Source organism: Lissotriton vulgaris, chromosome 9, assembly GCF_964263255.1.
Source record: "Lissotriton vulgaris chromosome 9, aLisVul1.2, whole genome shotgun sequence".
Lineage (NCBI taxonomy): Eukaryota > Metazoa > Chordata > Amphibia > Caudata > Salamandridae > Lissotriton > Lissotriton vulgaris.
The window spans coordinates 703,794,968-703,817,810 of record NC_141697.1 but is presented as its reverse complement, the minus strand read 5'-3'; the positions used below and the strand labels follow the sequence as shown (position 1 = coordinate 703,817,810).

At 44.3% G+C, this 22,843-nt stretch overlaps 1 protein-coding gene across 16 annotated transcripts in view; it reads left to right on the top strand.

Annotated features, from left to right (window-relative positions):
* Nucleotides 1–723: 723 nt before the first annotated feature.
* LOC147692138 (galectin-4-like) overlaps nt 724–22,843 on the top strand; it is a 379,836-nt gene continuing 357,716 nt past the window's right edge. For 12 of the 16 annotated variants that reach the window (XR_015299996.1, XR_015300005.1, XR_015300004.1 and 9 more), the window contains exon 1: nt 724–885. Coding sequence is in view for 2 of the 16 variants with exons in the window: in XM_086938440.1 (XP_086794566.1) it covers nt 856–885 (30 nt within the window). In the remaining 14 variants the exon portion in view is untranslated. The remainder of the gene's footprint in view (nt 886–22,843) is intronic. The other 4 variants (XR_015300008.1, XR_015300006.1, XR_015300007.1 and 1 more) reach the window with 1 other exon arrangement.

Below are 22,843 nucleotides of genomic sequence, written 5' to 3'. Positions count from 1 at the left end.
CTCTTTCTGCATCTCTGTCTGGAGTTCATTCGCCACTTTGTGTACAAATTGCCTATCTCTCTATCTTCCTTTCTATCTATTCTGTGCAGCTCTCATCCCATCTATTCACCATGCCACATAATTCCACTACACAAATACACTACACAACACACACAATTCCACAACTAACAATTCCAAATCAAGCCACATAATTCCACACCACATTCATCCCGAAAAAAATACAAATGGGTAAAAAGACATTGTCATTTGCATCGCCAATAGCTCAAACTCTCGCAAATGTGAGATGTATTGCATTGCAAATGCTTGTTTCAGCGTGGTATTATGTAGCACATTGCTCTATGTTGAATCAGATATTCTTTGAGGCATGTTTCAAGTCAAAACATCTATTAGGAATGGTACTTCGGTGTGTTGTGGGGTTGTCCCCGTTCAGTGTGATGCAAACCACTCGTTTTTCTGCAGTGCAAAACACTGATTGAATGCGTTTATGCAGGCCCGGCAAAGCCAGGGGCACTGAAATTATGCGATGTGTGTGCCCGCTGTGTTTTCCACGTGATTTTCGCTTTACTGCACTGGAACACAACCCATCACGTGACCTGATGCATAATTTAGTCAACCCAACCGCATAATGCTGTTTCCCATTACCGCAAAATCCCAGGTCGAGGATTCAGCATCTCTGGGGTTAACACTGCATGCTTCGTTTCCCTAGAGAAAGCCAACCGCTCTAAAAGAGAAACGAAACTTACTGTACGAGGAAGCTGGGCTGAACTTTGCAAGAGCACGTCTACAGTAGAGCACCCGGGTTCAGTCTTTCTCGGGAAACAGGCAGAGGCAGTGAAGTGAAATCGTGTCCCCAGAATGGCCTACCAGCAACCGATCTACAACCCGGTGAGTAACGGGAATGTGAATGAAGTATCTAAAACGTGTTCCTGGGCGCCGAGACTCGCATCTGGCTCGTGTCCAAGAGTCTGTCCCTGAGAAGAATGTAAGAGGGGGCGTTCTCGCTCAAAAACCGGAGCGTTGGTGGATGACACGAGCAGCGCTGTTCTAGTCCTGTTCCATTTAGTGAAAAAATACGTTTATTTTTATACGTTTTATACGTTTATCAAGTAGCGCATAAGCAGCAACATTCAGGATAACATTGTTTGGAGTGGTGCTGGAAACCAGGGTTCGAGCCTCAAGGTCGCGTCCACATCCTGTGATTCTGGGCAAATCACTTAATCTCCCCGTGCCTGAATGTGTGATGTAAATACGGTGCTCATGTAAAGCGCTTTAATACCGTCAGGTCGAGTACGCGCCATATAAAATATGCAACAAAAAAAAAATCGAAACTTGTGAATCACCTCTGAAAACGAGGGCATATTCAGGAGGGATGTGCTGTTCCAACGAAAGTAAAACCGTCTTTTGAGCGGCTATAAACGGGGGTCGTATTGGGATCACAGTTCGGCCAGGCGCTCCCAACAAAGTGCCCCACGTTCCCGATCACGTACTTTTATGAAACAGTATTTGGATAGTCTCATTACACTCAGTTTTAGAGAAATGTTTGATAAATTATGTATGGAGCCAGAAACATTGGTGAAAACTAAAGTACTACATTTTGGCTGTGCTGGCGAGGTGTAAGAAAGTGGCCTAAAGGTGACAACTGAAGTGGCTGTTTGTCACATGTCCGTTTTTTTAACCAGCATTACCGGTATGTTAATCTCCTGGCCGGAAGAAAATGAAAAAATCTCCTAAAGCTGGTATTTTCTCCTCTGAGCAATATGTTCTTTAAACAGAAAACATAAGGTGAACGTAGTTAAACATAGGGTTAAAGCTGCTTAAATGCTCTATGACAGATAGTTAAAACTAAACAAAGGCAGAAAAGCCATGACAGGAAGGAATGCAGACTTTTTTATTGGATAAAGAATCATCCTCTTTCATTGTTATGTCACAGCCTTTGCAGACTCTTAAAACATGAGCAAACAGGTTATTTTTATTGTAGTTTTATATACCGAACTCGGCCCAAGAACAGCGATTATATGAGCACCAGACACGCACTTTACTAAGGCCATTGTTTTTAAAATATGGGACGTGTAATTGCAAGGATGCCATGGAACTCTTGTTTAGCCTGGAGACACCAATGGAATTGGCTAAGTTCGCCAAATTTTCACACAAAGTTAAAGAACGTTTAAGTAACGCACCTTGCACTTTAGAACTTCAAGACTGCACTTTGGGCATGCCTAGACTTTGATTTGCATGTTGTGACAAAATGTATGTTTTCTGCACTTTATTGGAATCTCTGTTCCAAAAGAGGTCCTTGAATGCCTTTCCATCTGGAAATTTTATATGAATTTGTCTGTTTCGTGAAGTTTCGATACAGGGGAAAGTCCCTGTTTTTTTTTTTTTTAAAAGAAAAGGCAGTGCATACCTATTTTGCACTTTTTACCCCCTTTTCTTTTCATAACTGATACATGGGTTTCAGTGTTTTTATTATCTATGATCTGTAGTTTCAGGATTTGTTTTACTGGATGTAGTACATCAAATTTGTAGTTGGTAATGATGACTACTGCAGCAAGCAAGTTTTGTGGATATTTTATAGGAAACTTTTTGTAGCCAGTCAGTCAGTCAACTAATCTTTATTTCGATCAAAAGATCATAAAAGATACATAGTAACCTTCCTAAACATTTCTGTACAAGGAGCACTAATAATAAATACAAATATAACAATTAAAAAAAATATACAACATTAAAAAGAGTTAAGTAATGTACATAAATCATTTCCTTCTACAGATAAGATCTTCTCCTTGTGGCGTCAATAAAGCGTGAAACTGAGAATACGACTAGAGTAGAAGTATTACTCTTGAGTGTTCTGAGGGCCTCTTTGAATCCCAAGTTTTTACAGAGTTGGATAAGCCAACGTTGCGGTATGGATTTGTAAGTCGGGCAAAAAAAGAAAACATGGGCCTCAGATTCTTCATTTGCCTCGCACGCTGGACATTCTATTGTTTTGGTAGTCGACCATTTGTTGGCGAAGGTCCTTACCGGAAGTGTTCCATATCTAAATTGAAGATAATATTTCCTCGCTGTAGGAGGGAAGATTTAATCTACGAATGGTTCCACTATATAAGCATCTTTAAGATTAAGAAACTGAACTGTAAGTTGGCCCAGAGAAGAATTACCAAGGATGGCCTCTAGTCTTTTATTGCGGTCCAACTTGATCAATTCAAGACCAGACAGCTGGGCGCAGACAACAAGAGGGTTATACCAGAAGCCAGGCAAGTCTAATCTCAGACATTCCTTTTTTATAAAAACAAGCCAAGGTATTCTCTCTGACCCAGGAAGAATTAATAACTCTTCCAAAGCTGTTCTAAAATTAAATAGTTCAGGTGCCCCACAACCTGCGCCAATAAACAATAGGGCGTAAAGCAACTTCCTCTTCTAAAGGTCTATTCTCAACGGGGTGAGGGGAGTACTAGATGGGACGGCTAACAAGGATCTTAGGAATTGATTTTCGGTCTTACTAATACCACCCACCTGGCAATGGCCCCACAATTCAGCTCCATATAGGATTGCTCCCCTGGCTTGGACTTTATGGATTTCAATAATCGATGCTACTGGCTTAGAAGAGGACTCTCGGTGTAATTTTAAAATACCACCCATAATCTGGGCTAGTCTCAGTTTAGCCTTTGCCAATTGAGGGGCCCAGTCCATTTTGTCCGTAAGAGTGATACCCAGGTATCAAAAACAGTGACCCTGTCCAAAGCTATGCCATTCAAAGAGGGATTGGGACAGCAGGTCTTAGTTGGATTGCAGACCATGAATTTGGTTTTCTGTGTATTGATCTCCAACCCCCTTATATGACAAAAGTTTACAAAGCTATCCAGGGCACGTTGAATTCCCATGAGAGATTTTGACAACAGAAGAGTGTTGTCTGCAAACATTAATGCCACCACCTGTTCTCCTCTCATTTTTGGGGCGTCAATGTCTTTTACACCTTTAAGGTGACAAAATAAAGTAGGTGCCAATACGCACCCTTGTCTGACTCCTCTATTGACTGGGATTTTAGATGTAAGACTGCCCCATTTACCACTCCTGACTTGGGCAAAGTTATCTGAATGGAGTCTCCTAATGATGTTAAGGAGATCAATAGGTACCCCCATGTCCTCCAAAACATCCCACAAGATTTTACGGGGCACCAGATCAAAGGCAGTTTTGAGGTCGACGAAAATTAAGTAGAGGCTGCCACCCTCTATTCTCACGGTCTTCCAGTAAAGTAGTTGGAGCCTTAACAGCTGGTCGATCGTGGACGTCTTTTCCCTGAAACCCGCCTGAAAGGGGCTGAGACTCTGCCGTTCTTCCATCCAATTCTGGAGCCGATCAAGAATGATACGTGAGAATAATTTTTGGCTCACATCAATCAGACTGATCGGACGATAATTGAGCGGAAGAAGAGGGGAACCTTTTTTGAAGACTGGTATAATCTCGGCTCCAACCCATGTGACAGGTAATTTGGCGCCCTGTAGGATAGCATTAAATAGGAGATAGAGGTAAGGGACCCATATCCCAGTTTGATCTTTATAAAGGTTGCCGGGGATTTTATCAAGGCCAGGCGCCTTACCTACTGGGAGCCTGTTTATAGCTACCTCTATCTCCTTCAGACTTATTTTGGACTCTAAAGATTCATAGGTGGTGGAATGATCCCGATACCTGATAGGGAGCAGGTTTTGGGGTGATAACTTATCTGAAGGTTCAACTAGAAGGATTTCTTCGGCCGCGGCGGCATATACGTTTTGGTAGTGGTCCACCCAGCTCTCTGGTGCAATATTAGGAGCAGAAACAATTTGCCCTTCCTTGGTAGCAGAACGAACTATGGACCACCATTTTCTCATGTCCCTACTGCCTAATGCATTTTTTATATCATCCCATTTAGTATTTTACCACATCTGTTTGGCCTCAGACTGCAGATTATGATACTCAACCCTCTTGATTTTAATTAGTGGTCGATTCGAGGCTTTAATTGCAGCCAAGAGAGCCCCCTATGCTTTCCTACAGTTAGAATCCTAACAGGTGTTGATCTTCTTCTTACTCCTGGATTTTCCCATTAATGGGTTGAGGAGTGAGGAGAGGGAGGCAACTAGGCCTGCATGCGTAATAAAAATTTGTTCTGCAGAAGGGCCCTGCCTCAGATCTATTGTACCAATTAGGTTGTCAAGGGCTCGGAGGACAGTTTGGTAGAGTGATCTCATTAATTCAGGAGAACCCTTTACAGTCTTCCATTTTAACCTTCTCATATCGTTAGATAATATTAGTGGCTCCTGTATTTCCTCACTTGGTCCGATGTTCAAGTTCAACTCAGGGAAATCTTATTTGAGAACCAGGGCATTATGGTCACTATCGTAGCGGGGTAAACCACAAACTCCAGGACCTTAGACCAGGTGCTAGCCTCAACCAGAATATAGTCTATACGGGAGAACTGCCCTGGACGATTGAACGTATGCTTACCCTCCAAATCAGATTTTGACTGTCCATTACAGGCTCTCAAGGAATGGGCCAAAATGATGGAATTCAGTTGGAGGGCTAAAGGTGACCATGCCCTTATCGGAGAGATTTGCAACTCAGGGATGGACCACACCGAGTCCTCAATACTGGAAATAGGTTCAATCAGACCCGGTAGTGGATCATACTGGCAGTTGAAATATCCTGCTACAATCAAGGTACTCCCCCTTAACCATAGAAATTAGGTTTTCAAGGAAATCCAGAGTTAAAGATTCTTTGCCCAGCTTTGTGGTTCTAGAATAAACATTGATAATGGTTAAACATAGTTTTGACCTAAAGGAAAGTCTAATGCATAAGAGATCAGGTGAAGGGGAGTTTAATTGGGTCTCTGTACAACCCAAATGAGAGGCATTAAAAATAGTCAGGCCCCCAAACAATCTTCCCCTCTTGCCAATCGATGCCAAATTACTAACAGATAAGTAGCCCGGCCTGAAAAAAAATTCCCGGGCCCATGTCTCCTGAAAAAGACAAATTTCAAACTTAGCTATAAACAGACTCCAATCAGGGCAGGCCAATTTATTGTTAAGCCCCGCCACATTCCAAGACAGAATACAGATTTTAGCATCACCTATCCAGGACCCACCACAATTTTCAATAAAACTCCTATTACCCAGGGCTAGGCCATTAGAGGGACAATCACTCTTGTAGAGTTCACAATTAATGATTTCTTTCTCCAAAGTTTGGACAATGGGACAACCATAATGTGTCGAAAGGTAACCCTCAGAACTACCAAGCTCCGTTTCGTCTAAGGTATTAGTTTTTAGTTGGGTGGCCCTATTTTGACAGTTGAAATCTGGCCCTGGATTTGTAGGGATCAAACACTGATTGAAGGATTTTTCTAGAGACCTGATAGAGAATTTAGCTGTATTTGAATCGTCCATCCCTAACAGTCAATCGACATCCTCCAAAGGGGCATACCGATTGGATATTGGAATACTATAGAGCAATGGATTTGGATATGTAGTGGTGGGTACAAAACAACATGGCTTGGCCCATCTATCACGGTCAGCTAGGGGGCGGGGAAGACCTGCCCTCCTTGGACTTGGGTAGAAAAAATCCAAGGTGAGGGCTCTAATGGGCACAGAGTGATTGGTAGACTTTTTGTAGCAATTTTTGTTAATTGATGCAATAAAGTTCATTCATTCACATTACAGAAAATCAAATTAATTTCTATTTTACGCCTTGGGCAATTAAGACATTTGCCCACAATTACAGGATGTTGAGCTGAGTCTGGGACTCAAACCTATTTTCATGGTTCCAAATTAGGCAGCTCTGACCCTAACATTACATTCTTGCTATTTTTCTGTCTGGGAAAGGTGCCTCACAGCAAGGCCTATGCAAACATACACCAATGGCATGACAAAACTTGAAGGGGCCCCCTTGCTAACTACATGGTGGGGGCCCCCACGCTCCGAACCCAGTGAGGAGCGTGGGACACTGGTTGTGGGTGTCTGCAGCAGCCAGAACAGTACTGGCCTTGGCCTAGCGACGTTGCTGCAAGCTACCCCATTCGAGCCTGCCTGGCCACGATACTGACCCCATATTACAGTTGCCCGACAGGGAAGAAACAGTAAGATTCAGTTGGCTGGTTTACAGAGCTCCTATAAAAACCTGCTCACAGGTGACCCGATGTCACCTACCCATCCCCCGACTGCTCGCCTTCCCAATCCGATGCTGGCAATAAGAGAGAGCGAGAGCAAAGCCTAGAGAAAAGGATGCAGAAATTATGTAGAGAAGGTGAACGTTTGTTTTAATACATTTTAAATTTCACTTGTTACACACTTCCTAGATGATAGTGTGAAGGGATCCTTTACTCCCCAGCCTTCAACCCAAGAAGTTGCTAAGCCTCCTTAACATCCTGTATTTTATATCACAATTGTTCAAAATTTCACCCTAATATTATGTATATGCTACCAGGCTGTGATAACACAGCACATTCCTTTTGTTCCTCAATACTGTTTAATGAACTACACTTTCTTCGTCTTTTGTTTGACATATTTTCCAATATACTCTTCATTTCCACTTAAATGAAATCATATGTTATTATTACCCTTCATTTGTGTATTTTATTATTTTTCTTTCCTTTAAATGATTTTATGTACGAAGTAATGTTGATTAATCGGTTTTCTTCATTAAATCTACTTTTTGAAACTTAATAAATTTATAAATATATTTAGTGCATCCTGCCTCTCACCCTTTCCGCTTACCGGTCTTCCACGGACCGCATATTTTTGCAAACATTGTCATGCACCCCCTCGCTTACTATATCGTCTCCTCTGCCCGCATTCATCCGTCCCTATTAGTCTCTCATGTACATAGGGTTGGGGATCCTCTGGCATCATTGAAGCGTCTTTGTAAGAAGCAACGTTCCTGATGTGGATATCAGTCAAATAAAAAAAAACATAAATACCAGCCTGAAGAAAACAAGTTCATATATTTTACAGGTTTTTTAAGTGAAAATACATTATATCAGTCACAATAAGTGGAGAAGGCTGGCTCAGGTTCCTACAAAACTTATACCTTTACTCCAATGTTAACATTTTTTTTTTCTCCAGCTCAGTACAATATTATCTGGGCTAATGGAATTATGCAGCGGGGAGAAGCAAATAATGCAGCAAGGGCGAACTAAATTATGTGGCAACAAAAAAGGAAATTATGCTGTGTAATACACAACGTTTTGCAATAGAATTACATGCACTTTTTTTTTAACGCATGTTTTACCTCATTAACTACATAACCCAAATGCAGTAGTAAACAACATAAAGATGGCCAGTCAACCTTTGTGAAGGGCTTAGTGGCTGCAGCTGCTGATCATGTAACATGGGGATCGAGGTTCGAATCCTTGCCTCCGCTCAGTTTTCACAGCAAATCCCCTTGTGCTGCCGAAAAAAATACATGAAACATAATCTGTGTTTGCGTGAAGGCCTTTATGTACTTGGGCAAGGGTTGTGTAATATACACCTTTCTAAAATAAAATTTGGATTCTGGCTGTCACCCACGCTCTGTCATCCTTGAAAATTAAGGAACAAGCAGTAATATTTGATGTCATAAGAGATACCCATGCACATAGATTGCAGTGTTGCTGAAAGTAAAAAAAAAAAGAAAGCGCTGTAACTCGGTCAACTGTGGTCGTGTCATATCACTTTTTAAAACTTTTTTACTTTCAACCATCCTCGACAAAGCCAAATAGTAAGCTATTTGACTTTGTCAGTATTTTTCACATAATCATAATTTATGAATCTTCTACAAAAGCCAAATCTTTGGTCGTTATCAATGCTTGTAAAAAACAGGAATTGCTAGCCCTTTCGTCACTAACATTAGTCAGTCCCAGCCCTCAGAGAAGGCATGCATGGCACATGAATTGAGATACAGAGCACAAGCTGAACTTGGTGAAGCCTACTTGGGTCAGTCGTCACCAGCCTGATGGCTTTGTTTGCTAGTTGCAAACTAAAGGTGGGTGAGCTACTTAAAGCTTGTGAAGGAACCAAAATATTATACTACTGGACTATACTCACCAATAGCCCATATACCGTATTCGTAAATAATAAGTCAGTCGGCAATGGAGAAGGTTCAATCGTTTATTCTGCAGATACAAGCCCTGATAGGGGAGCCTCAGTCTACACGACCCTCTGAGGTGCGCAGAGGAGACTGATTACATACAAACATAGCAAAGCATATATACGTTTCACACACAGCACAATGTCACCTTACTAGGAAAGATACAACTTGTCAGTCCGCCAGCAGGAAGACCCATATAAGGCACAATTGATTGCTAGCAGCTAGGCCTTAGCTATTCCGGGGGCAGGTCAGTAAGGTGCCTCCCTTTCTATCTGTAGCTCGGGTAGTACAGGAACGGACTCTGCTAGAATGTGCGCATCCCACAAGAAGGGCAGGTGTGACCTTGGGTTTCCCTGAGCTACAAACTATCGAGTGGAGTAGACAGCTAGGTCTGCCATCGTGGTCTTGTGCAGAAAGCCTAATCACGTGGTTTCAGGGAAACTGTGCTTTACACGGAGAAACAAAACAAAATGGCTCTGGTCACACCAATTGGTTTAGGCTACGCCAAAGTGAATCGTTCCTTACTATAATAATATAGTGTGAATAATTCAAGGCTAACGTGCAGTTATAGGGTTATATTGTATATATTAGGCCAATAACATGTATTTATCGTATTTATATCCCATCACTTGAGCCAGGCTTGAGTCTGAAGCCTGGCTCAGCTCGAGATCCTGCTGGAACCTCAAGCCCATATTGAGCTGAGCTTCATGTGGCTTCTGCCTGCTTCCGTACCTGTACCCTGGATGTGGTGTTAGGGCCAGAGCTGTGAACTTTGGACCTGGGAAACACGGTTTGAGTCTCAGTGTCAGCTCGCTATTCTGTGATTCTGGGATATCACATAATTTTTCCATCCCTGTAAACAATGAATGATGGCCTTGTGTAACGAAATGGGTGATTATGTGAAGCGCCCCAATACCTTCGGGTCCAGTGCAAGCTATAAACTGCTGAAAGGAGAATGAACTAAGAGGTAAAAACAACAATCTTGCATCAGGAATGTTACTCTATTATAATCTGGGCCTTTACAGGGTTTATGCGACAATTGTCTTGCCTCTTAGTTTACTAAAGTTTCATGTTTAAAAAGTATCACTTTAATAAAGACTCTACAATGCAGAGCTATAATGTGAATTATTAATGTCAAAACTTACACATGCGTAGGAAATTAACTTTTTAAAAATTTTGAAGAGACTTTATCATATTTTACGTGTTGTTTGGTCTATGATTTACATGGCAAACATTTTCATGGTTCGGCTCCTGCATGGGCTCTAAGATCAGAGCCAGACCCTTGGCTAGGCTCTGGCTTGTCTCTCCCTGTTAATTTGTTGGCTTGAGCACCTTTATTGCAAACCCAAGGTCATCCCTCCCTCGCCCCCACTATCCAATCATCAGCCTTCGCGTTTCGTCCTCACTTGGACGTCATCAGGGCTAGAAAAAAGGGTAAGTACACAAATCAATATAGATCCCTTTAGAAAATCAATAATTCAATCACATTGTTTGAAATATAGATTGACAATTGGATATTGTTATATTTGGCTGACGATTGGATACTGTTATATTTTGGAGCTATGATTTTCCTGTGAATTAATGAATGGAAAACACATATGAAATGAGTTTGCCTATGGATTTGATTCTTGAAAAACTTTCTGTACCTCTTGCACAAGTCAATGATATGTCAACCCTAGACATACCGATTAGACCTGATTGCTCCCCAGAGAGGATATACACATTAAAAAGTAGCAATGGAGCAACCTTGAATGTATTGAGCTGGAATGTTGCATGGTTACGTTCAAAACTTGATAACATAGATTGGATAAATATGATTAGGGAATATGATATTGTCATGTTCCAGGAAACCTGGGCCACGGAAGAACTATACATCGAGGGGTTCCATTGTTTTAGTGTGACATCACAAACACCTAGGATGGGGAGACCATCAGGAGGGTTGTTTATAGGGATTAATGGGGCTGCTGGGGGAAGCTTCAAGATAATTCCATCCTGCAGTTTAGATTATCAGGTACTGCTTTATAAAAGAGGGATTCACTTCCATTTGATACATTTTTATTATAATGATTTTCAGTCAGTTCCAAACAAGAGTTTTATTAAGCTCTTTGATTTTATTTCAGATTTGGACACCCAGTCCAATAATGGGGACCCTCTGTTTTTTTTATTGGGGGCGATTTTAATGCTAAAATTCTTGACACACAACCTGAAAAGGGAACGGCTTATCATGGCCAATCGATCAGTAGAGGCAGAGAACTCGGCCGGTTTATAAGATCCCATAATCTGTCCAACGTTATGGACCTGGTTGCAGGGTCAACCATGACTAATTTTCCAACTTATAGGGGAAGGGGCTGTAGTTCTATCATAGATTTTATCTTTGTATGCCCTCTGATATAAAAACAGTTAGTATCTGCCAAAGTTGTACTTTCTAACTTTGGAGACCATAACCTCATTAAGATATCGATACATACTGCCAATAGGCCGACTTTTTCAGATTGAATGTGGGGCTACAAATTTAATGGTGTCTACAGGCAACTTAAGATTGTGTTGGAAGGGGGCTGATAACTTCGATATATTTAGAAGATTGGCAAGGGACAAAATGCCCCTTATTGATTCCTGCCTCTCATTACAATTACCATCAGCACAGATAATTGAGGATTTTGGTAAGCTCTGTCAGACAATCAAAATCCTCCTCTCCAGACCCTCTCCACCAAATGGCAACCACCCCTAGATGGTTCAACCATGAATGCACACAAGCAAATAGGAAATTACGTAGGGTTCTTTCAGCCACCCCAAGGTGTACAACAGAAGTTAAACTGGCCAGAAAGAAGTATAATGAGGTGATCAGAGATAGGAAGAAGGACCGTCTGAGTGAACGCTGGGACAAATTGTCTGAGGCTGCTAGCCAGAAAAAGGGCAACATTTTCTGGGCAGCAGTTATGGACCTTCATTCCATGGGCCAGTCCTCTATGCCAATTAGCTGTAACATCTCCAGTGATGCATGGGTCGAACACTTTTCAGGAATCTATAGCTCATCACTTCCGTGCGAGGTAACCTTTAGCCCAGGCAGCCCGGTACCCATAGAAATAAGTATTTTAGAAGTTGTAGAAGCCATCAATCAGAGCCTAGGTAACTAGGCGCCGGGTCCAGATGGGTTCCCTATTGATTAAATCAAGTGGAACCTGGATTTCTGGGCTCCTTTGCTTTTGAAAGTTTTTAACAATTTAACTTTGACAAAAATACCCGAGACATGGGCCAGAAGTATAATATTCACAATTTTTAAGAAGGGAGATAAATCTCTCTGTGCAATTATAGACCTATTTTTCTAATAGACAACACACTTAAAATCTTGGGAAGAGTCTTGTACAACAAAATTTTGGGATGGACAGAAGCAAATGCCATCTTGGATCCATGCCAGCTGGGTTTTAGGGGTAAGGTTGGAACCATAGAACAATGTCTCAACCTAAATTTAATTGTCTGGAAATATACTATCGCACGGAGGACCCCCATTTATATGGCTTTTATGGATTTGTCCACAGCTTTTGACCTAGTGAATAGGTTAAAGTTGTGGGCAATCCTTCTGGCAGGAGGGTTGGATGAAGCACTGGTACATTTTTTAGCATATTTACATAGAGAACTCCAAGCTCAGGTAAGGATTGGCATGGGAGGAGAGGTCTCAGGGACCATTGATATTGGTAGGGGGGTCAGACAAGGTTGTGTACTGGCCCCTCTCCTTTTTATCATTTATATTAATGGGCTGAATAGCTCCTTGAAAATGGTTACTCGAGATGTTCCATACATTAATAAAAAGCCCATCCCCGTGCTTCTTTACGCAGATGATGCGGTTCTTATAGGGCACACTCCAAATTCCCTGCGTCTTCTTGTTCAACATTTTAACAACTATATGAAGGAGTTAGATCTGCGGGTACATTTTAAGAAATCTTTTTTAATGAGTAGTGGCCCAGGGAAGCGTGAAATAGGCTCAATCACAATAGACAGCCAAAAACTGACCTCTGTAAGATGTTTTGCTTACCTAGGGTTGGCCTTTGCTGCGAACGGCTCCTGGAGTGAGCATCTAGCTCACGCCAGGAGCAAGTTCTCAAAGGCCACCAATTACATTTTAAGCCTATCCCGCGCTAAGACCACGGGGGCTCTTTTAGCAGTCCAGAAAATATACAAACTCCAGTGTACTCCGGTGGCCACATATGGCGCAGAGAATTGGAGAACAGTTAATTGCTCAGCTATCCAGCAGGAAGAAAATAGGATCTGCAGGAAATTACTGAGCACCCCAATCTCAACCCCCCAATATATATGTCACAAGGAGCTCAATATTAATTTTATAACTGATTTTATCTGTGCACGACCAGCACTTATGTGGGTATCACTGTGGAAGAACGAAGCAGCATCTTTGACACAGCAGATTAATATGGATTGTTTACATTGCGATAAAGGCTTTGAAATCCCATGGCAAAGTGGTATGCTCGAAAGTTTGCGCAGTGTAAAAAGAGAAAAATGTTTTCCTGGACCCAACATTAGCAGAATCAGTTCCAAAAAAGGAACTGCGGAATGCCTTGTACTCCCTATATAACAATAAGCGGGATGTGGTGGAGTCCAGGAAAACATTTGTACGCAACTACATGGCCATCGAACAGCACTGTTATCCACTTCATATGTATTTGTCCTTGTCGATGAGTCATTGGGAAAGGAGCCTCTTGTTTCGATTAAGAGCTGGCATAATCCGATTTGCACTTTGTTTTCCACTGGGTTATAGCCCAAATTTTAATCAAAATTTGTGCTCTTGTGACGAGAGGAGTGAGCAAACTATTATGCACTTTATACTTTTCTGTAAATATTATCTTAAATATTCTAAGCAGTTTTTATACCCGTATTTTAATAAGAGAAGACCAATTACTTTGGATGAAGCATATCGTTGCATTTTAGATTTAGACGATGTTGAATTGATTTTCCGCACTGGCATTTTTCTTAAAATTGCAATAAGGGCATTTAGGTCTATGATGAATCCTTCATCATATATGACAGAACTTGAGAATTGTTTTAATAACCATATGTTAAAATGATTGCTCTTTCTGCACTAGGCACTTTAGATATATGTATATGGAATCTTAATCTTTGTATCAAATATTGTGATGTATTTACGTTTTTGTGCTTTTATGGGTACTATCGTATCCGAATAAAGTTGAACTGAACTAAACTGAACCTCTTGCATGTAAAAAGTCGTTTCAGGCTGCCTTCAATCAACATTTATTGGCCTGACGATCTCCCAGTCCTGAGGCTTGTTAAGTCATCAGTCTGGCAAGGACGTAATGTGCAACTCTATGGACCTCCCTACCCAAACACAGAATTGAACTTAGCCCTGGGAGCTTCAGTCTGCATCCCTGTAGCAGCACCATGGGCTGAGTATCAATTAAAAGCTGGCACTATGACACCCAACCCTTTCACAGCTCATCACAGGGTGGAGTAAAGTGAACAAGTCTCACTGACCCCACCCCATGATAAGTTGTGGAACGGTCGGGTAGAGACTGCAGGCCGTCGTCATTGTTTTTAAAGCCTGGGCAGCAGGTTATCTTCATGTGTTTTTACGTCTTTTTTGCATGCCGACGCCAGTGTTATGATTCTGCGATGTACATTAAATGCAGCACCATAGCATCAGACATTTCCACAGCCGTTGTCTGATTGGAGAAATAAGGCAGCTGTATAGAAGAAGTGCTAGGGAGAATAGGTAGTTTTATTTATAAAGGAAAGCCAGCCAATCCCACTTTGTATGCTCAGGGTCAGTCTTTCTTCATTTATACTGTAAATGGTCGATGGCAACAAGCAATCTTTTTCCTGATAATTATGTTACATGCTGTGTTTGGGTTATAATGCTTAATGCATTGTTTAAAGTGTTAGCTGTCTCCAGCTTGACTCTTACGGGAATGCTTTTTCTGGAGCCAATGTAATTAGTAGGGAAAACGTAGTTAAAAGTCCTTTGAATGAAAGAATGCTTTTAACTAAAGTAGGCCGTGTATGTATAACCCCTTTTCTTGGGCCAATTTTGCCCGCATGTGATGCTCCATGACTTTGAAACTTGAGCAGCTTGTCTGGATGCTGGAGCCAGGGCAGGAAGTGATGACCTCTGTGCACTTCTAAGACCCTTCTTTGAAGTCTCCCCCTCTTTAAAGGCATCACTGGATGTCATAACTGGACTTCTGATCACTTCAGTACACTTCTGAACCTGTGGATACTCTACCAGGAATAAGGACTGCTGTGCTCCTGTATGACTGCCACTCTGCTGGACTGCAGCTCTGGAAGAACTGCTTCCCTGCTGTGCTGACCTGATGAATGCTGCATGTCTTGCCTGCATGAGAAGGACTGGAGCCACATCACTTGAACCCAGAATCAGAGTGACTCCAAGGGCTTTCTGGCTTGCCTCCTGTTATGATGTCTCAGGGACATCAAAGACTTCCAACTCACCTGCCTCAGCACCGGGACTCTGCCATCTATAAGTCCGAACTGCCAAGTGGTGCCAGTCTAGTCCTGGGCCCTTGGAAGTCGGTTAAAGTGCTGCTCCAGCAGAATCCACACAATGATGTTGAAGCAGCAACTCAGAACCGGCCGTCATTTCGAGGATTGACTCTGACACCACGTTGACTGAGGGCGCAGAAGCTCCATTTTGTGATGCATCTTTGACTTTGCGCGGCTTGATGCTAATGTATCGCCTTCACTCTACTGATGTTCGACGAGGCATCTCCTTTTTTGCATCTCGCATCTCATCCTCGATGACGAGGTAACTAAGGTACTTTTAAGCAGAACATGGCTGGTCCCTATATCCGACCCCACGCTCCATTGTGGTCGGCCTGAACCTTTGGATTACAGCCAGTCTAGCGCACCCAGATAGCTTTGGTTGGTTCTTTATGCTTTTCAGCACCTTTTTTTAGTTTATTCTTCAAAATTGTATAACTCTGGTTCTACTAATTGATTTTTTTTTGTCGTTTTGGTCTTGTTCATTAAATTAAACTCTATGTTTCTAACCAGGCGTGGTATCTTTTTATGTGGTATTTTCAGTGTTTTATGTTTGAAGTGTTGCACAAACACATTACACATTGCCTCTTAAATTAAACCTGACTGCTCTGTGCCAAGCTGCCAGGGGTTGAGCATAGGTTAATTTAGGGTGTGTTTGAGACTTACCCTGACTAGGATTGTGGTTCCTGCTTGGACAGGGTGCATACCACTGCCAACTATAACCCAATTTTTAATGGTTAATAATTTACAACACTTCAACATTTATCCACCACATTCACAGAATCTGTGCACTCCTTTGCATACATCACTGGACTTTGCCCTGGATGACTATTTTGAGCAGTACACTGTTGTGAGAAGGTGGCCTGATATGCAGTGCTCACTATTCTAGTGAACACTATGTATCAGTCCAGCAACCCTTATTGATGATTGGTTGTAAGTCAACCTTATAGACCAGCTATCCTAGTAGCATGGATACGAGCAGTCTAAGGCTAAAGACTCGAGAGGGCGTGTTAAGCCAGCTGTTTACCACACATATACCCCTTGAATACCAAGTGAAAGGACACCACACAAGTGTTATGAAAATAAACAGTTATTTATTAAAGATCACAACAGCCCTGTACTCTTTATGAGGACAGGGTACTAAGCACAAACCAAAACTCTTACAAAAATACTTAAGTTAGCACAGTATATACAAATGCCCGAGGGGCACGGAAAACCATATACTCTGAAAGTGGAATGCGAAATTCCTAGCAGGTAAGTACAGTATTAATAGCTTTTGGAATCGCTAGGACTTGACTAGGGAATCGTTAGATTATGTCTAGGAGGCCTAGGGGACTCGGGTGCAGTGTGTGCACTCTCACGCGAGATGCGGGACAAAAGTCTATGGTAGCTAGGAATTAGAAAGTTAGTGTTCTCGGGCGAACCCGACCTGGTAGGGAGAAAACGAAAGTAGATTCTGACCCTTGGATAGTGAGGTTATGCTGGGGCACCGAAATGCCGAAGTTACCTAGCCCAGGGGCTGCAGCTGCATAGGTCTGAAAAGACGTCGGGAATCCTCGTAGACGGACCAGGAGCCGGAAGAAAAGATGCTGGCCGGTGACCAGTGAAGAAAGTTCAGTCGGATCCAAGCCTGGATCTTGAAGATAGATGACACCTGAAAGCAGAGGGGACCAAGTTCGAGACTACTAGCCAGTAGTCAGTGGGCACCAGGAGGGCACCGGATGGTAGCCACCTCGACAAGGTGAGTGGGTGACGCTGTAGCTCGAAGATCTCGCGGACCAGGAGGCGTTGTCGGCGACCAGGATGGAGGATCGAGCTGTCCCACGAAGATGGAAGCTGTCGGCGTCGCTGGACCCAGGATTGGGCAACAAAGCCTTGGCAAATTCAAGCCCACGCGGTGGACCTAAAATGGCGTCTGGAGTGGACCAGGAGGGTCCGGGGTGCCTCTCTTGAACAAGGAAGCAAGGGCCAGCCTGGAGCAACCAGACCAGCAGTCGTGAAGTCGTTGGGCGTCGTTCAGAAGGCCACAAGCCAGCCGGCTAGTAGCCAAACAACGCGGTGCACAGCAAACAGCAGAAGGGCCCCACGCCGATCGTGGAGATGCAGGGGGGCTGATCTTGGGTGCTGGAGCTGCGCAGGGTCGGGGCTTCTCGGACCCCAAAGCACTCACCAGTGGAGGACACGGTGGGCTTGCAGTAAAGATGTCGTGCAGTCTTGGCGATCGTCGGTCCCTTGAGGTCTCGTCGCACTCACGGTTCTCAGCTTGGCTGTAGAGGTGAGTAGAGGTCAGAGGTGCCAGGGAAGCCGGGTCTCGTCGAGCTGGGTCGTCGGATTCGTGATGAAAGACTTGCAGCAGACCGCAGTGTTCTTTAGGATGGTGCCCGCTTGATGCAGGGTGACTACTCCTTAGCCACAAGGGAGAATCTTGAAGAAGAAATCGTGAAGTCCTTTCGAAGAAAGTGGTATCTTGATTCCAAAGATGATCTAATTTTAACAGGGGGCCCGCTCCCATCTTTATACTAAAAAAGGGGGCTGACCCGGTGACTAGGTCCTGCCTATGGGTGGGACTAGGTGGGGGGTGGTTACACCCCTCAGCCATGCCGGACTTCCCCAGGCCAGGGGCTGGTGTGCCCCTGGAACTGGTTCAGACCGGCCTATGCGTAGTGAGCACCGGGGTGCCACTCAGCAGTCACCTTCCTGTAAAGCCCTGCCTACCCAGGATACACAAAACCATGTCTGGGACGGTGCTAGCACCGCCCCTGACAGGAAACCCTTTGTCCAGGCTCCCCTCGCTGGAAGGACTCCCAGCTGTAGGGGGTCAGACTTGTGTCTGTGGTGGCAGCATCCATTTTGTGGAGCTGAGGCTTCAGTTAACTTTAACCGGGGTTCACAGTTACATACATGTCGTGTCCCTCTAGAAGGGTGGAATGCTAACCCCGTCGCCAGAATTGGCGAGGGGTTAGTATTCCAATTCGTATGACACCTTACTCGACATGTTTTGATAAAGCAATACCAAAGATAGCATTTAACCGCGAGGATTATAATGCACTTAAGAGTATATGGTATGCGATATCATGGAACAGCTATTAGGACTTGATTCCGCAAGCTGCAGACAGGCTCAGCTCGTGCCAGAGCACCATCTCACACGACTCCAAGCACTCTGCCTTCAGGATTGTCAAGGCCTGCCATAGGAGTGACTGATAGGAATCTGTGTGTCCATTTTAGGGTTAGGTATAGGTATACTACACCTACAGCAAAGGGTGATTACACGACTTTGCCCCAGCTGTCATGCAGCCAGTTGTGTCAAATTTAGGAGGCCAGCCAGGGGTGGCATAATACATGCTGCAGCCCCTGGCAGCCCTGGGTACACCTATGCCCTGAGTTACAGGGTCTGATAAGGTGGCCCAGTATCAATTGGTAGATGCACCTAGGGTACATGAGGTAATTTAGAAAGAGAACAGCCAGGCTGTGGGTCTGATTGGCAGGCCCACAGCCAGAGAAAGTCGTAAACCAGTGAAACAAAAGCAAAAAATCTGGGTGATCATAGGATTGCAGACCCTACTCTCCTACATGACCCCCCCCCAAACTTTGGGACAATAAGCTAACCTTGACCAGGTGAGTCTTCTTGTTCTAAGTGGAAATATCTGGAGAGCCCATCGGCATTGCCATGATCAGTACCAGGTCTATGTTCCACTGTAAAGTCCATCCCCTGTAGGGAAATGGACCACCTAAGCAGTTTGGGGTTTTCACCCTTCATCTGATTTAGCCACAAGAGGGGCTTATGGTCGGTCTGAATCTTGAAGTGAGTGCCAAACAAGTATGGCCTCAGCTTCTTCAGGGCCCAAACCACAGCAAAGGCCTCCCTCTCAATAGCTGACCAATTCTTCTCTCTGGGGGTCAGCCTTCTGCTTATAAAAGCAATGGGCTGATCCTGACCATCAAAATTCAGTTGAGAAAGAACAGCTCCCACACCCAACTCAGAAGCATCTGTTTGGACAATGAATGGTTTGGAGTAGTCTGGACTCTTAAGGATAGGTGCTGTGCACATGGCCTGCTTTAGGTCATCGAATGCTTTTTGACAGCCTGCTGTCCACTGAACCTTTTTTGGCATTTTTTTACTTGTCAGTTCATTTAATGGTGTCACAATGGAACCATAGTTCCTGACAAATTTTCTGTAGTATCCAGTCAGGCCCAAGAAAGCTCGAACCTGAGTCTGGGTGGTTGGAGGAGCCCAGTCCCTGATTGACTGTATTTTGCTCTCCAGTGGCTGAACCTGGCCTCCACCTACAAGGTGGCCCAGGTATACAACCTGTGTCTGCCCTATCTGGCACTTGGTGGCCTTGATAGTGAGGCCTGCTGCTTGCAGAGCCTCTAACACTTTCCTCAGGTGGACCAGGTGATCCTCCCAGGTGGAGCTAAAGACAGCAATATCATCTAGATATGCTGCACAGAAGTCATCCAGCCCAGTAAGGACTTGATTCACCAACCTTTGGAAGGTGGCAGGTGCATTTTTCAGACCAAAGGGCATTACCACAAATTGATAATGCCCACCAGGGGTTGAAAATGCTGTTTTGGGTTTGGCATCCTCAGCTAACCTGATTTGCCAATACCCAGCTGTTAAGTCAAATGTACTTAAGTAGTTGGCAGAAGCCAATCTATCTATAAGTTCATCTGCCCTTGGTATTGGATGGGCATCAGTCTTAGTGACTGCATTGAGACCCCTGTAGTCTACGCAAAACCTCATCTCTCTCTTACCATCTTGGGTGTGAGGCTTTGGCACTAGAACTACTGGACTAGCCCAAGGGCTATCTGAGGGTTCAATGACTCCCAATTCCAACATTTTCTGCACTTCAGTTTTTATGCAGTCTCTAACATGATCAGGCTGCCTGTAGATTTTACTCTTGACTGGCAGGCTGTCACCAGTGTCAACCTCATGGGTACACCAATTGGTCTGACTGGGTGTCAGAGAGAACATATGTCTGAAAGACTGAAGAACCTGTTTACAGTCTTTCTGCTGATGTTCAGAGAGGCTGCCACAAAAGACAACACCATCTACTGACCCATCATCAGGATTCTGAGTGAGCAGGTCTGGGAGAGGGTCACTCTCTTCCTCCTGTCCCTCATCTATGGCCATGAGCAAGCTCATGTCCTTCCTGTCGACATATGCTTTGAGCCTGTTGACATGGAGTACCCTATGGGGACTCCTGGGAGTTCCAAGGTCCACCAGGTAGGTGACCTCTCCCTTTTGCTCAAGGATTGTGTGGGGCCCAGACCATTTGTCTTTGAGTGCTGCTGGGGCCACTGGCTCCAGCACCCACACCTTCTGTCCAGGCTGATAAACAGTCAGGACAGCCTTTTGGTCATGCCAAGCTTTTTGAAGTTCTTGACTGGCCTTAAGGTTTTCTGATGCCTTCTCCATATACTCAGCCATCCTGGAGCGGAGACCAAGTACATAGTCCATTATGTTGGTTGCAGGCTTTTTGAGAGGTCTCTCCCATCCTTCCTTCACCAAACACAAGGGGCCTCTCACAGGATGCCCATACAAAAGTTCAAAAGGGCTGTAGCCAACCCCCTTTTGTGGGACCTCTCTGTAAGCAAACAGAAGGCAGGGCATCAGGACATCCCATCTACGCCTGAGTGTTTCAGGTAGTCCATGAATCATCCCTTTTAGGGTCCTGTTGAACCTTTCAACAAGTCCATTGCATTGTGGGTGATAGGGTGTAGTGAATTTGTAATTGACACCACACTCCTTCCACATAGCAGTTAAATAGCTTGACATGAAGTTTGCACCTCTGTCAGAGACAACCTCCTTAGGGAAGCCCACTCTGGAGAACACTCCAACTAGGGCCCTTGCCACCACAGGGGCTGTGGTGGTCCTAAGTGGAATAGCTTCAGGATACCTGGTGGCATGATCCACTACCACCAGTATAAACTTGTGCCCTGATGCTGTCTGGGGTTCCATTGGACCAACAATGTCAATCCCCACTCTTTCAAAGGGCACCCCCACCACAGGCATTGGTATAAGGGGGGCCTTTGTTGTGCCACCTGACTTACCACTGGCTTGGCAAGTGACACAGGAGCGACAAAACTCCTTGGTATCCTCATTCATGTGAGGCCAGTGAAAGTGTGAGACAAGCCTGTCCCAAGTCTTTGTCTGGCCTAAGTGTCCTGCTAAGGGAATCTCATGGGCCAAGGTAAGTAGGAAACCTCTCTGAGACAAGGGTACAACCAGCCTCCTGGTCATGCCAGGCTTGGGGTCTCTTGACTCAGTGTACAGGAGTCCATCTTCCCAGTATACCTTGTGGGTACCTGTGGCGTTCCCAGCAGCCTCAGCAGCAGCCTGCTGTCTGAGGGGTTCAAGAGAAGGGCAGCCTAACTGGTCCTTCCCCAGGTCTTCCCTTGAGGGTCCCCCTGAACCCAAGAATTCAACTTGATCAAGTTCAAACTCTCTAGGCTCAGTTTCCCTCAATTCCTGCAGGTCAGCCTCCTCTGAGACTTGATCCACAACCTGGGGCAAGGGGGAAGGCACAGCCTTAACCCTACTGCTCTTTTTCTTGGAAGGTGTCTGGTCCATTGTTCCAGGATCCAGCACCTGTTCAGTGGGGCATCTTCTGGCCTGTGACCTAGTCACAGCAAACACATGTGCTGGCAAACCTAACATTTCCAGATGAGTCCTCTGCTCCACTTCTGACCATTGTGATGACTCCAAATCATTGCCCAACAAACAATCCACTGGGAGGTCTGAACTAACTACAACCTTCTTTTGGCCAGTTACCCCTCCCCAGGAGAAAGCTACAATTGCCATACTATGATTGGTAGTGACATTGCTTGCATTGGTCACCAGGAATTCTGTACCTGGCATGATCTGTCCAGGGTCCACAAAGCTAGGTGTCACCATTGTGACACTGGCACAAGTGTCCCTATAGGCCTGAGCCATCTTTCCATTAATGAAAGGTGTCTGTCTGTATTTGCCCAAAGTATTGGGACTTATGTCAGGGGACATATCCACATCCCCTGTACAAACAAGGACAGCCTGAGTGAGTGTACCAACTAAGTTGTCACACCCCTCAGAACCCAGGGTTAACCCTACTAAACCCTTGGGAGGTGCACTACCACTGCTGGCTGTACTAGGGGGCACAGGTGCCTTAGGGGCTGCAGTGGCAGGAGTCTGCCCTCCTCCTTTCTTGGTGCACTCACTAAACCAGTGAGTTTTACTTTTGCAGTATTGGCACCA